This window comes from Thunnus maccoyii, chromosome 8 (assembly GCF_910596095.1).
Source record: "Thunnus maccoyii chromosome 8, fThuMac1.1, whole genome shotgun sequence".
Classification (NCBI taxonomy): domain Eukaryota; kingdom Metazoa; phylum Chordata; class Actinopteri; order Scombriformes; family Scombridae; genus Thunnus; species Thunnus maccoyii.
The window spans coordinates 9,545,204-9,559,464 of NC_056540.1; the positions used below are offsets into that span (position 1 = coordinate 9,545,204).

The window sequence follows — 14,261 nt, forward strand, 5'->3', positions numbered from 1 at the left end:
ACTATCTCAACTCCGATGGCGTGCCTCGCAGCTGTTAGGCCGTGTGAGATGGGGACAAACATGTTGTGTCTGTGTGTGTGAGGAAGAGAGAGAGACGGATAAAGAGACAGAAAGAAAGCAGAGGAGGAGAGAAAAGAAGAGGGGAGACGGAGGCCAACGGGGCAAGAGGGAGAAATGTGGTGGCAGCATGTCAGCTACAGATAAGGGCATTAGTCTGCCCCCTGTGGGTCGGAGTGAGAGACTGACACTGCAAGTGCTCACACTGCCATGTGCGCACACACACACACACACGTGCATGCACGCACCTCTCTGTGGATGTCAACTTTGCTGTCTGAGACTAGTCAACAAATAATAGATAAGACCTGCGCAAGGCAAACACGAACAACTAAACTCTCAATCACTGGAGTCACTCTCTGAACTCCTCTGTCCAAACCTACACATGAAACACAGACAGTTATTTTTACACAAACACAACAATTATTCACCAAATGTCTGTTAAAAAAAAAAAAAAAAAAAAAAAAAAGTACCCCTTCATGTTGTGAACAGAAGGAGTCCAGAGATGCCAGCCAAGGCTGTTGGGTCCTGAGGGACTGACGCCTCTTTCATGTCAGACATGGGATCCATCCTAAATGGAGCAAGGCCTTTTTTTACTGAGCTAATTGACTGCAGAAGCACATGTGGAGCCAACTCTAAACAATGCCCCAGATCTTGTATTCATAAGTGAGTGTTTGAAGGACACGAGATAATCCCTGCAGCTTACGCTATGGAGAGACTATAAACTTGAGCAACAGCAGTGCGCTCAATAGTGCTGCAAAATTGTTGGCTAAATTAAAATTATGGATTATTTAACAACTGTTTGCCATGTTGTAACAATATTATGTGTCACAGCAGGCCTACTGCAGCTATGTCAACACCGGGCCACGAGGATGATTCATCGATGAGACAGGGGGAGGGATGGAAGAAGAGATCGCAGGAGTGGAGGAAAAAGAAGGAAGGCTCTAATTTGAAGCGAGGAGCTCACCAGAGGACACGAGACAAGATCAATGGCAGAGAATCACAGAGCCACAGCTTCAAAAAAGAAATGGACAGATATTTCTCTGTGAAGTCTACCACTCATTACCATTGGTAAGAGGGTGCGAGGAGGAGGAGGAGGCGTGTGGGCTGTGGCAGATGGATGACAGGGAACCAGGGGGCTCCAGGCAGAAATCTCCAGAGCCTTTATACGAGCTGGTTAGTCAGATCACAATGGCCAGAAGAAGAGTCTGTGAAGTGCAGTGAGTCAAAGAGTATAAAATACCTGACCGTGAGTGAACAGGAGGAGTCTTGGGACTGAATTTTCTATTACTGTATAAAGGCAGAGATACAGCATGTTCTGCAGCATAAGGGGCACATATACTGAGTATAATAGTCTTCAGATCATCTGTCAAATTGTAGCAGGAATCAGCTCCAATCTTGTTTCTTTCTCCAACATTTTCTCTAATCTTCCTTTTTTCTTTTTTCATCATCCTTTCCTCTCTTGTACTTTTATGAACCTAGGAAGTTTGGAGAAAAGAAATCAACTTTCTGCAATTCAGATTTGGAGCTAGTTTGTACTGAGAACCGGTGACCATATGAAGAATGGAGACACTTCTACACTACATTTGTTTTGTTTATTGTTCTCTGTATCGACTGCCTGTCTGCCTCCAACGTCAGTCTGCAGTGCATGCACAAGCTGAGTGTGACTGACAGAGGAGGCTGTGTAGGACTGTGGGCGTAGCCTGAGTGACAGGCCTGTGGCTCAATCTCCTGTGCGACCTGGGGAGTAAGAGGTGGCCAGGTGTGTGGGTGTGATTGGTGCGGGCAGTAAACAGATTATTTCTTCTTCCTAGCAGCACATACTTTTTGTGCAAATGCAGCCCCCACAAGCCCAATCTAGTTCCTATCATGGCCTTCCCGGGTTACAGTACGATATCAGCTACATAATGACCTGATTCCGCAAATGCAGGGCGATGGAGACAAAATATAAGCATAACAATCTGTCATTTTAACCTCTGTAGTGTGACATGCCGGAAGACAACCGATAAAAACTAGCATTTCAGAATGTGGGCACTAGTTTGATTGTATCCATGGTGAGTTTCGTGACACTGGCCAATCAGAACACAGTAAATACAACATTAATCTATTGTAGGTTTTCAACCAGTCTAAATGTTGAAAAGGTAGATAAATTATTAGAGGAAATCCTTGCCCCCACAAACAAACCCAGGCTCATCAGCCAATCTACATATACGGACACCATGATGACATTAATGGATGATGGATAATGTTTTTCCCTCCCCCACAACATTTCTCTCAGTTCGTCCCCTTGTCCTTCTCCCTCTTTCATATTCACGGTCATGATTGCTACTCGTGTACGTATACTGTATATGTTGTTAGTGTCATTAATCATTCCACCTGTGTTTTTTCTCCTTTGCTTTGCATTGATGCGAAAAGTCTGTCGAAAACAGTAAGACTTGTTCCAGTTTACAGGTGGAGCAAAAGGAAGGAAATAACAACGTAGTGCAACAGCAGTATGTACTTCATGCTCTAAAGCAGAGCAGCTACAGCGGTATAACACATAGCTGGGATCCACTCCTGTCAGCTAATAACGAAGGGTAGAACAATTAACTAGTTCAAATCGACACTCTGGGCTTAATGTGGGAATTATATATGTGCATTAATTCAAATAGCTTGAAACGGGCTAAAACTAGGAGGGAATCAGAGCTACATCTCTGTGGTGGAAAATCTTAATATGACAGGCGTAGTTTGGTTTAAGTTCTCTCCTGTAAGCCAGAGGAAGCCATACTTACCCTATTAGTCTAGTTATCATTGTCATTTTAATAAGAAGATCAAATAATTTTCCTTGTCATATAACAATTGCTGTATTTTATCTTGTTCTCGCGACCAACTATTGCAAATTTTTTACTGACAATTTTCTTTTCAAATTACTGTAACATCATTCCTCTGGATAGCAATATATGGAAAATTTTGGTCAGTTGGAGGAGGAGGCAATTATAGCTCTATTCCAGTCAGTGTTACTTTCTGTTTAATGGTTAACGTTCTTTCTCAAACAGAGAATGGGGGTGTGGTTAATAGTCGGACGTAATCCATTACCATGGCGACGAGATTGCCATTCTAGCGCACTGGCGGGGTGTCGGATTGGTAGTGATATTACAGCCTAACCTGTCGAGTTACTACAGCATTAGCCTGTATAGACTAGGTTACATGTCAGTAACAGAGATATATGAAATCTATAGGTGAAATCAGACGATGGCTTCTTTACTGATGGATCATCTATCCTAAGCAATGACATCTTGCTTTGTTTTATAATTATTTTTTATATGTTTTTGTAATATATTGTTATTTTTATTTTATATTCCTTTTGGAATATAAAGTTAAAATAAAGTTGGAAAAGAGGCTGATGAGCTGCTAACCTGACATCTCTCACATAAAAAAGCAGAATATCGAGTTATATCCAACCAGTCTGATGTGTGTAGAAGAGTGTCTAGTTATACTGTAGCAGCTTGGTGTCATCAGGCGATTTAATGAAGGTAAACACGGTGAACGGCCGTGCGTAACAGCACTGCACTCTGCCGCGGCACTTCTCAGAGTCTACGGATTTATCAACATATCAGTCCTGCTGCCTTCAGATGCTGCAGAAATTTAATGAACTGAAGGAGAAGCTTCTCAAAGTGTATAAACAGCTGTGGACAGCAGATACTGTAAGAATCACCTACATTCATTAATAGATCACTGCAGACTGATTTACTGAAGTTCCTGCTTTAATCGCATTAAACGTTTTTTTCTGTGCCGATTTTGGTTGGAGAGTGTTTAATTGAAATAAATTATTTATGTTTTAAGCATTAATTCAGTGTTGCACCATGTCTGCAGCAAGTATTTAATTTGAAACATAGGTGCCTGTATCAGCAGCCTATGTGACGCTCACAAAAACAAAGGGATTTTATGAGGATGACGTATAACTGCAGCGTTCTACTATAGTCATACGTCATCATTCCGTTTTGCAACAGCTTAAATTTTTGAACTTGAGCGCAAAATTAAGTCATTTGTCAAAAAATATTTGGCGAACAGTGTGGCTAATCAACATTGTCAGGAAACGATGAATGAATGTTTATGGGACATTTGAATGCGAGCGTTCACGTCACTGGACAACTCGAGACTTTTCAATCATTGCAGAGTTTGCTGTGTGAAGGTCAATTAACAATAAGGCACCATTTTCATTAAAATTTTGGCTTTAATTACCTTCAAATGACAGACTGCATTGGCAGACGTGAGGCTGCGACTTGGATGTTGATGTAACTGCTATTTACAGGCCAGAAAATAACAGTAATTACAGTAAGGCCAACATGGCATGAACGTGGCAGGAGCAAAGGTCTAATCAGTCAGAATAACTGACACACCTGTGCTTGCGTTCGCAGCCTTTAAGTATACTATTGTGGCACTGTGCAACCGTTAATGGTCAGGGGAAAAAAAACACTGTATAATTATACTTTTGACGTATTTTACTATAATACTTGCAATTTAGGCTGTGTGGACACATCAACAAAGAAGTGCGACAAAGAATAGGTTGTTCCATTTCCATGACTTACCTCTACATATGGCTATGGAGCACAATGCTAACACAATAGAGCTTTTTTTTTCACAGCAGGCATTTTAAGCTGTTATAGTAAGAAAAGCACAGGTGCAACTAATCACATTAACAATGGCCTAATTCCACTGAAATGTCCTGATAAGCCCCGTCAGTGAGCCAGCATGCACAATACCAGGGTCCTCGAAATTGAACACCTGAATGGAGCCATTATCATTAGTTTTATTAATCACACCTGTGCTTTTCCTGCTGCGACATGTCAAAGTGTCTGCTGTGCGAAAGGTCTATAACAGTATTTTGAGAGACAAGGCAAACAATGTCCTTTTAATAGGCTAACAGCAATGTTTTGTAACAATTAGTTACTTTTTAGGGATATGTTAATTCAATTAAGTAATCGTTATTAAAATAATTTTCACTGACAAATATAATCACTAAACTTGGATGGCTGAAGAGTAGAGAAAATAGTGTTGCCTGGTTATATCAATTTGTATTTTGAAATGCTGAAAGCAGGATTGAAAAATAGGCAGAACCAGCATGAATCCATCAATCCGTCCTAGCTGGTGTCCCAACAGGACAGGCTGCTGGTAGGGAAGTGATGTGGTGTTTTTGTGGCAGTACACAGTAGGATCATTGAGGCAATTAAACATTACTTTAATGCCACAGCAAATATTTGAGGGCTTAAAGTCAAAGTGTCATTTTACAAATTACATGAGAAACAACACTTTAAATGACTGTTTCTTAAAGTCAAAACATAACACAGGAATCAGCCGTTACATTAACACTTGTACAGGGTCTACAGCTCAGAAAACTGATATCCTATATAAATATATTTGCATTTAGAACAGTAAAAAAAAGAAAAAAAAAAGTCGGCAGTATAATTTAGAGAATAAATTAGATCACAATGGACTTGTGCTGTAATTATCTTTTGTCTGGCAAAATAGAACATTAGTTCACTATGCCTGTTATACAATAATTAATAATTTACACAATCAAAACGTGGAGAGTCAGTCTGGAATGAAAAAATACGTTTGAACAAGGGCAAGAATCGAGGAGGCTTTACATGTTATAAAAACAGCAACCACAGAATGTCGGAGTAATTTATACACACAGATATTTTATCTATAATTGTACATATAGTAACTCAGAATTTTGACCATCATGGGTTGATAGATGCAGTGATTACGTTTACCGCAGAATGATGTTCAAGGGACACAGTGTCTCGAAGATAGTTCAAGGGTTCCTAGAGTGACCTTATAAGATTATGACAGTACTTTCTGTGTGTAACATGATGATTGAAATACAGATTCTGAATGTACTAGACTCTGTTAAGTATGAAATTCTTGTTGAAATTTATAATATATATAATAATGCCATCAGGAAAATATAAAATGTATTAATAACGTCAGTGTAATGAGCTGCTTTAATACGTACTAATCCTCAGAGAACTAGTCAAATCCTAGCCCTCCCCAGTGCAAGCTAGGTCCAAATCTCTGCATACATATATTAGAAATGTCATTCATAATCATGGCAACAGTGTGTAGTAATTGTGGACTGATTGTAAAATGACTTCTTCAGGTGTAGTGTCTCTACATTCTCCTACCTCGAGGGTTATTGAGAGCTGCTTCGGTGGCCTTCCTGCCCTCTCCACAGTGGCTCTGGTCGAAAGGTAAGCACTGCTCCCCTGTCCCGGCCACTACCTCAAGGTTGCGGGACGGGTCTTTTGGCTGCCCGAGGTTCCTCACTCGGTACACTCTGCGACTGCTGGTGTCAGACACATAAAGAACTTCCCCCATTGGATCCATGGCCAGGTAGTACTTATGGGCCGGGCTGGTGCTAGTGAGAGAAGGAGTACAAGGTGAATGGAGAGTAAAGATGGCAAAGTAAGGTTAGACAGTAAAGTAGTATGTAAAATTTCCCATCACATGTATGATGAGTGAGCTTTCAGACCGGTGTTCCAAGGTGTTCTTAGTTTGAGTTTTGGAAAATTTGACTTTTTTCCTTCTTACCCAGAGAGACACAGACTGATTTGTGTGTCACTGCATGCAGTTTAAAGTTATACTGATCAATGAGACCAGCCTCATTTAGCAAGTTATAATACCGCTCAGTACTCATGAATAAACTGCACCATCAATTTAAGTCAAGGCAATTAGCAGTAATCAGGTGAATACTTTAAAAAAAAAAAGAGAGAGATTGCAGAAGTAAACTCGCTTGGAAATTAATGTTCCAAGCGACAATCTCATTTTTTAGAATCTGTACATTTTTAGGAATAGGAATTATATATTTGTTAAGAATGACACAATGTCAATATGATTATGTAAAAAATGAGACAAAAACACCCAAAAACATGTGAGTTTGTCATGTTCTGTGTATGTTAGACAAATAGTAAAATCAAAAAAATCACTAAACTATCTATGACTTGTGCTAGACCTTTTCTGCGTTACTCTTTGCACATCTGAGTGTGAATAACCCACATATACAACACACTGTATGCTGCATAAACCTGTTGACATATTAACAAAGCGCAAAGTAATTCACTCTTATGTGGTCATTTTAATATTTCAAATTGTTTGCAATGGACAACAGTAATGTCAAAAACTACCACAAACAAATATTCTTTGAACATAAACTTGTGTTAATGTCATGCTCGCAAATTCTTGCTTTTTTGATAAAGAAAAAAAAGAGTAGTTACTGTCAGCGTCTGTTTTCAGGTATTACCTCACCCCCCGGTGCTCAGCTATAGTATACATATAATAACAGCGGTATGCAGAAACCTACAATTGCTTGCAACGATGCCTTGAGGATGTTATTGTGTTTGCCAAGATTTTACAGTGCTAGTCCTACAATATGTTCGTCAGCATAAATGTACCCGCATGTCAGGCAGCGATAAGGCACCTTATGTTTAAATGTATGTGCAGCCTGGATACGGTAGGGAAGAGGATAATGGATGCATCTGTAAATCCTACCAAAAGCTCCATCCTTATACAGTATTTCAGAGATGTGACACCTCCGTTGCATCAGTTTATTGGTGAATTCTGTGAAAGGGTTACGCACATGAGTTGTATTTTATGCATATATGTGTTCCCTTTTTTTGATTTTATATGATTTGTATTATACATGATAGCTGTAAAATTGTATCCTTAATTGTTAATTTTATCTTACACCTCTGTGGAATATGGTCCAAAATAAAGCTAAACTGAGCTGAGAGCAACAGGAAAACAGGAGGGACAATAACAGGGAGTGGAGATGACTTGAAACAAAGGTCCGAGAGCAAAATTAAACTCAGAACATTCATATAGCTAAATTTGGCCTGAGCCAAATGAGCCATGAGGATACATAATTGTCTATTGTTCTAGCTGTTATTGTTAGTTTACGAGACATAAGAGTGAACAAAGGATGAGAAGTTTGTTCAGTGTAAGGCTCACAGAGGAAAGACGATGGTATGGAATCATTGTGTTCTGGTTTAATGAAAGTGTTTGTTGTCCTCAGTATAACCCTCAGGCTTGAGTTAGCACAACATGAACACTGACTTCATTTACCCTATATTGACTGAGAGCTGTATACTGTACTTTGTGTAGGAGGGGTGCCAACTGACATTACTGTGGGCATGCAGCTGTACAGAGAAGACTCGACTTGCTTCTTTACATGCAGTCTGCAATTCATTAATTACAGGAAACCTTTAATATTTTCAGGTTATTGTGTTGTATTATTGAGACTTGAACAGTGTGATCGCAAAAAGGAGAGGGGAATTTAAAATTTGTACTTTGAACATTGTTACTAAGCGAGATCCAAGCAATTATTTTGTAGCGTGAAATCCAATGTCAGCTGAGTTTGGTCAAAGCCTTCCTGCCAATTAAACTCAGAGACACCCTGTGAGAGTGCTTTTTTCTTCTTCTTTTTTTTTTATTTTTTTTACATCGCTATTCTGTGAAAAATGTCTTGCAAGGGAAATTACAATGTCAAAAAATATTTCTAATGTCATGCTTTCGCACATTCTTTCTCAATTAAAGTACATTTACACTTCTTACAGACCCCGAAACAGACCTTTTTTGTTGCTTGACATTTTCTCGCAGGTTACAAATAGCGTCCTATAATTTCCAGTTTGCTTTGGACAGCTCTTGTACACAGTGAGACTGTTCTGCCTCTACGGACCCTAACTCTACAAAGAGAAAACTTCCTTCTGATATTAGCCTGAACCTTCTCACAACCCAGAGAAAAAAAAACAGTGCAACATAGGCAACGGTGCTGTCAGTCATCTAGTCCATTAAGTGCATAACTGTTTACAGAGCTCTGCACTGAACTGCACATACATAATTTAAACTTGATCCTAAGAGAGTTATTCACTGAGTTTCAAAGTGTGCCACTGCTCTGTGCAGCATATCATATTTGTTGGGCCTCTTGAAGTCACCACAAGCATTTCACGGTTACAAATCACTTCACCTGTCTTTTTCTCAATTAGATGCTCACGGCTCTGAATGCATTCATCCAGTGGAAGGGAAATGAACAACAGTAACAACCACAGCACAAACAATCCCACTCTACTGTCCCTTTTTCCCTCCATACATAATAACAAAACAGTGATCAGAGCTGATAGAATGATCTAGCTGTTCCTGACTGTCTCTCTGAATCGACCGTCTGGGCTCTCAGATAATATTGTAGAGGACTTCCTCCCTTATTTGCTTTACGCCTCTCTGAAACTCTTGAAGGCAAAGAATAGACAATGGTTTTACGGTGAGTACATCCCATATTGTCTCCCCTTGGAGAGCACCTTGTTTTGAAGCCCTGTTGGCTGATAGGCACTTTGCTGGGAAGAATGTAGAGCGAAAAGCTTTGAAAGCTGAATATGGATGAATAATTAATGTATTTGACTTGGGAGAACAATAGTATAGAATAAAAGAGAAACACTAACATGCTGCTAACAGTAAAAAGCTGCTGTGGAAAGAAAAGAGGAAGCAGGAACTGAGGGAGAAACCTCTAGGGTGAGGAAAGGGTATCTGAAGTGCCTCCAGAAGAATCCAGTTCATAGGCTTAGGCCAACGTTTCTTCTGTCTGATGTATGCCCACAGCCCTGTCACGTCCAGTACCCTTTCATTGACACCACCCGTCATGTTCCAAGAGTGTTCATTTAAATGGGATATTATCTAACTAACTAATATCAAAGTGGATATATTAACAGTGGATGTTAGAATATTTTTTTTCATCCGATTGAAATATCAGTGTTTAAATTGGTTAAGTTTGCATTTGTACTACTACCACTTGGGGTGAAGGAAGCTGGATGTTACAACCATTTATCCATTACTTTAATTATTTATGTAGTTTATCGATTAATGTTAGCTCTTTCAATCATTTATCCATTAGGGTACTTTTAGCCATCTGTTTCAACTGTTTTTCAATGAATTTTAACTATCTATTTTAAATATTTAGCCATTTCTTTTAGCTATCTCAGCTGTTTATTCATTATGTTAAGCTACCTATTCTAAACATTTATTCATTACTTTTAGCTAACTGTTTCCAGTTTGATGCACTTGTGGTGGCAACATGTGGTGTTCAGATGTTGTGGATGTCAGTATGTGGATGTAATTTTTTTAAAAATCAAACTGTCTATTTGAGCTCATTAGTTGAGCTACTCTACAATCTTTCCACATATCCTCTGGCAGCTGCAGAAGTACCCCCTGGGGTACAGGTACCGCTGGCTTGAGTTACACAACAGAAATGTATCACAGTTTTTTGCACATTTACATTTACACACTTGTAGACATACTATATGTACACACCCACCCATACAGTACAAACATAAACTCCCAGCCAGGTTATCCTTTTTGCATGGTTTGAAACTCTGGCATGCTAGAGATATGGCATCTTTAAAATCCTTTCTCTTTTCAAATCGGATAAACCTGCTCTGTCTCCCTCACAAACACCCACAAGCACACACACACACACACACACACACACACACACACACACACAAACACACACATACACACAATTGGCTCGATATAACCCCTGATAGTGGTGCACACACAGACACACAGGCATTCACACACACACAAACCCTATAACATCTGTCTAATCTTCTGTCAAACATGGTGTATAGAGCTCACACTGCCATCAAGGCTCAGGGCCAGGGACGATGTCGAGGCCACACCAGGCCCCGGGCTTTTAGTCCAGCTCAGGAAGTGAGCGAACCGCTGCATCCTCCAAACAGACTTCCAGTAATCCTCTGAAACATGAAATCCTTGACATTTTGGCCAAGTTCCCATTTACAAATTTAATCTCACCTGGTGAAATTTAAATGAGGATTTGATAGATCTGACTGCAACCTGAGTATATGCAGATTTTGTGTGTGGTGTGCGTCTGTGTGTGCGTGTGTAAGGGAGAAGGGGAGGTCAGTGCAATTTGCAGCAAACAAACCAAGTGAGGCATTTTGCATCAAGTCCTGTCTTTTCTCTTGATACATGTTCTTTGTGTGTATGTGTGTGTTTTGTGCAGGTATATAAAAGAGGTGTTAATCACCACTTCTCACCTGTGTCTGGTGTCCCGGTTCCTGATAATAAGCCATAAAGGAACATTTAAAAAGGAGAAAAGAGAAAGTAAAAACAATCATTTATGATGCTAACGAGAGTCATTCAGAATTTCATAGGCTACAATGAGTCAATTCTCTCCTCATAAAGTGAGATTAGGGTTGATTTAGATGGCTGTATTGTTTCACATTAAATATTAACCTAAACAGGAAGCTTTTTGGCATTTCCTCCCAGAGGACAAGGAAGTATCAAATACAGACACTATGAAACCTCCGTCTGAACCAGAAATATTAGTCAGAGATACAATAATAACAGAGAATGAGAGAGTAAAGTTACATAAGGAGAACACTTTACAGGACAAATGACTGTGCAATCCCGTTGAGATTCTACACTTGAGAAAATACAGAAATAGAGTATGTAGTGCCTGCAGCGCAGTAGGAGATATCATCGTCATAATCCACAGAAAAAAATATCTGTTTCACAGCCAAGACTTTCAGCTTCTCTCACATCCTAAAGAGGTAGATTAGAGTCTGTGATGTCTGAACCTCACACACTCTGCTTTTGCATGAACACAAACTTCAGAATGTATTCTGTTGAGATCAAACAGATCACAACTGCAGATGCCAACCAGAGCTAATGCCATACTAACTCATATCAGACGACCTAATTTTATTCTAATTGTGCTCAAGTCAATCCAATGCTCAAAATCCCAGTGCTTCCCGCTTTGGGAGATCCCTACCAAGATGAGACTAGTGTTATCACATGCTTACAGTACAGTACTCAACAAGACCGTGACACTCACTTGAGTTCCAGTATTGTTCTGGTGTATCCATCAGGATGGACCCTGCGGATGAAGTTGAAGTCCCCGACATAGAGAGAGCCATCAGGGCCGCTGGCCAGCGCCACAGGGGCAAACAGCATCATATCCCGGGCTGCACCACTGCAGCTTGGACCACAGGGGACGCTCCGGTAGAAACCATTGCCCATTACAGTGGAGATGACAGGGGGCTGCTGGGAGAGGAAGACATTTTCCCCATTTCCCTTGTGAAGGATTCCTGGGGACAGATGAATGCATACAGATTTAATGCTGGAGCTTTCAAATCCTCATTTCTCTCTGTGTGATAGCCCAGGAGGCAAAATCTCAGTAATTGTTTCCTGAAAAAACAAACAAACTCGTCCGAGCAACAAGTCGTTAAACCCAAACCTGCAAAAGTACAGGCTCATTCACAGTTAGTGCGTTCACGACAAATTATTTTTCTTAGAGATATAATGATTTTAGATAAGAACATCTAGATAACCGAGAATCCCTTAGGATCCGCTGTTGCAATTACAACAATTTATCTTCACAATAAATACCTATATATGATATAGTACATAACAAAATACAAAATAGAGAACCTCTAAAACACAACCCTAAAAGATAAAGATTCAATTAAAACTTTCTCAGTGTTAAAAGACCAATGGAACCAGAAACATGACATTAAGTCTTGATGTTATATGGGGATTTGTTGTTTGAACAGTGAAATGTATTACCTGTAATTGCATCATAGGTAGCCTACAGACTGTATTTACGGTATGCGGATTGAAACAATCAATGGATTGTGAATAGAGATATGATTAGAAGTTAAATTATCTAAATAAAATTGTCTACCTACTCTTCTCAATAATTTGGCCATGTAATTAAATCTGCTTAATCGTATCACTCACAGTCTAAATGCACTCACTCATAATATCTAATTATACGGTATATATTACAGTGAAAGAGTGTCAGGAAACATTGATGTGTGATGTGGAACAAAATAAGTGTCAAATACATAATGTGTGGGAACACACATTAAATGAGACTTATGTCCATGAATCTCATGTAATTGCAATCACATGATCAGCCAGTTATATGGATGCCGATCATGGTTTCAACTCTCTACTCATGTTGCTTTTATTTAAAAAAAAAGAAAAAAAGAAAAAGAAGTGCACTGTTATTCAAGATAACTTTATCCGGGATTAACAAATCAATCCTCAAACTGCCTTCAAAGAACATTTAATTACATTTGAAGAACAGGGCCCAGTTCAGTTTAATTCAATTCAGTTTTTGCGTCTGAAGAAGTGTGGCAGCCTGCTTGGATGTGCCAAAAAAAAAACAACCTCTTATGTACTCACCACTGCGTATGTTGAGGGCATGGTGTTTGTCCAGAGACCAACCGCCCAAGTTAGAGGGCACCAGTTCAAAACCCTGCATCAGAGCAGTCCTCCTCTCCCACTGAATGACGCCAGGACACGACTCGTACTCGTAGCCAACTGATACTGAAACGCAAACATATACACACATATGAGGGCTTGATCTTAAGCACATTAATAACTATGCGCCGTAGACCCGCTGTGTCTAACACTATGTGCAGAAAAATAATTGTAGGTGCTGGCATTTGTGCAGAACTTGACAGCAAGGCTTTACGCACAAGCACACATACACATTCCCTATCTCTCTCAAAACTACATTGTATCGAGTGGTGAGACAGATGAAAGGCCTGTAGCGAGACCTCATCAGTGTGTGCGTTTGAGAGAGATCAGTAAGAAGTGGAGGCGTAATCAGGAGGTGCCCGTCTTCATGAAGGAGCCCTAGAATTAGCTGCTTGGCCTCTTAGTTGTAATGATACGCTGTGAAGCTTCCCACTACAACTAACAACTATCAACAGCTTTTTTTGGCTTGGCGGGATTAAATATGCTTCAACAGCAATTTACCACTTCAGACTTGGAATACGTTTAAAGGCAGCAGGTGACAACGCCGTAGATGCTCTCAGGCACACAAACACACACAAAAACATACAGACATACGTACTTGACATTCTGCAACACACAGTCTCACACACATAGAAAGAAATGCCTGCATCAAGTCATCAGCCTCTTTTGAGAAGTGGAAAGTAATTTCCTCTTATATTTACCACTTAAGTATTGTACTTAAGTACAGTTTAAGATAGTTAAGTATTTCCATTGTATGCTTCTTTATACTTGTACTCTCTTACACTGAATTGGCAGGTGCTGGTTATTTAAAGATTTTATACTCAAATGATTAGCTTATAAGATACTGTTCTCTATGATGCAGCAGTATGGATGAAATAATCTAATAC

At 39.7% G+C, this 14,261-nt stretch overlaps 1 protein-coding gene across 24 annotated transcripts in view; it reads right to left on the reverse strand.

The window, feature by feature from the left end:
- The window catches only part of tenm1 (teneurin transmembrane protein 1), a 233,099-nt gene that overhangs the window by 33,904 nt on the left and 184,934 nt on the right, over positions 1-14,261 (reverse strand). For 23 of the 24 annotated variants that reach the window (XM_042418939.1, XM_042418937.1, XM_042418938.1 and 20 more), the window contains 4 exons: positions 13,297-13,440; positions 11,942-12,194; positions 11,142-11,162; positions 6,222-6,454 (listed from right to left, as the gene is read on the reverse strand). In XM_042418939.1, coding sequence (XP_042274873.1) covers positions 6,222-6,454; positions 11,142-11,162; positions 11,942-12,194; positions 13,297-13,440 — 651 coding nt within the window. The remainder of the gene's footprint in view (positions 1-6,221; positions 6,455-11,141; positions 11,163-11,941; positions 12,195-13,296; positions 13,441-14,261) is intronic. The other variant, XM_042418943.1, reaches the window with a different exon arrangement.